We start from the raw sequence: 1,250 nt of genomic DNA on the forward strand, positions 1-1,250 counted from the left end.
TTCGCTTTAGTTAAGTCGTGCACGACGCATGTGTTTACTACATAACATACTCCCCCCGTTGAGAGGGTAACGATCAACAATAACATCCAGAGATTAAACTGTAACTTATGATACTAATACGCATTACAATGAATAGGTACGGTATCGTCTTCAGAACAAATCTTGTGACATGTGTAGATATTACGCTTATTGTTCGAGCGGAATTGGGCACAGATACTTAGCAGCTCTTTTCAATTCTCCGCCAGCCGTTTTGATGGTGACAGTTCGAGCTATTCCGTCCTCACCCGGATGGAGTTTCGTGATTCTGCCTAATAACCATTGCGTGCACGGTAGATTCCTGTCCTTGATGAGCACGATAGTCCCGATGTTTAACTTCGGCCCATCTTTGATCCATTTACTGCGTGTTTGAAGTTCATTTAGATATTCGAGGTACCAACGTGCCCAAAAATCTTGTCGTACTTTCGATATATGTTGCCAGGTAGACAACCGGTTAACTGGAACACATAATAAATCTCCCTCCGGGAGGGTCGTTAATGGCTTGCCAATTAAATAATGAGCGGGTGTTAACACCATCATGTCATTCGGATCAGATGATAAGGAAGTGATCGGCCTGGAGTTTAGAATACCCTCAACTTCGATAACAAACGTGTTCAATTCCTCGAAAGTGAATAAAGAATCTCCTACCACGCGTTTGAAATGATGCTTGAAAAGCTTCACCGTTGACTCCCACAATCCACCGAAGTGTGGAGCTATCGGAGGTATGAAGTGCCAAACGATGCGGTGTTCGCTAGCAAATTTGTTAATGTGGTCTTTGTGCTCTTCGGAATTGAACAACGCGTACATTTCTTTCAATTGACTATTCGCACCTATGAAATTGGTTCCATTGTCCGAGTAAATGTGTTCTGGCAGCCCCCTTCTAGCAACGAAACGTCTAAGTGATGCGAGAAAACCGTAGGACGTCAGATCACTAACAACCTCGAGGTGGATTGCTTTAATTGACATGCATACGAATACGCAAATGTATACCTTAACACGTGTTCGATTGCGGTATTTCCTTTCTTTGATATAAAATGGACCGCAAAAATCAATACCGGTATTAGTAAAAGGGGGTGCTTCGCGTACACGGGCCGGTGGGAGATTTCCCATTTTATATTCGATTGGATTAGCGTCGAACCGAAAACAGCGCATACAACTACGCACGACCTTCCGAACTTGATTACGGCCGTCTAACAACCAGAATCTTTGTCTCA

General features: G+C 43.5%; 1 protein-coding gene across 1 annotated transcript; it reads right to left on the bottom strand.

Annotated features, from left to right (window-relative positions):
• Positions 1-186: 186 nt before the first annotated feature.
• Positions 187-1,002, bottom strand: LOC112468003. Its single transcript, XM_025036991.1, has one exon. It carries the CDS (start codon positions 1,000-1,002, stop codon positions 187-189), a length of 816 nt encoding a protein of 271 aa, XP_024892759.1.
• Between the last annotated feature and the right edge of the window lie 248 nt (positions 1,003-1,250).

Source organism: Temnothorax curvispinosus, unplaced genomic scaffold (assembly GCF_003070985.1).
Source record: "Temnothorax curvispinosus isolate PA1 unplaced genomic scaffold, ASM307098v1 QBEX01017972.1, whole genome shotgun sequence".
NCBI classification, from domain to species: Eukaryota; Metazoa; Arthropoda; class Insecta; order Hymenoptera; family Formicidae; genus Temnothorax; species Temnothorax curvispinosus.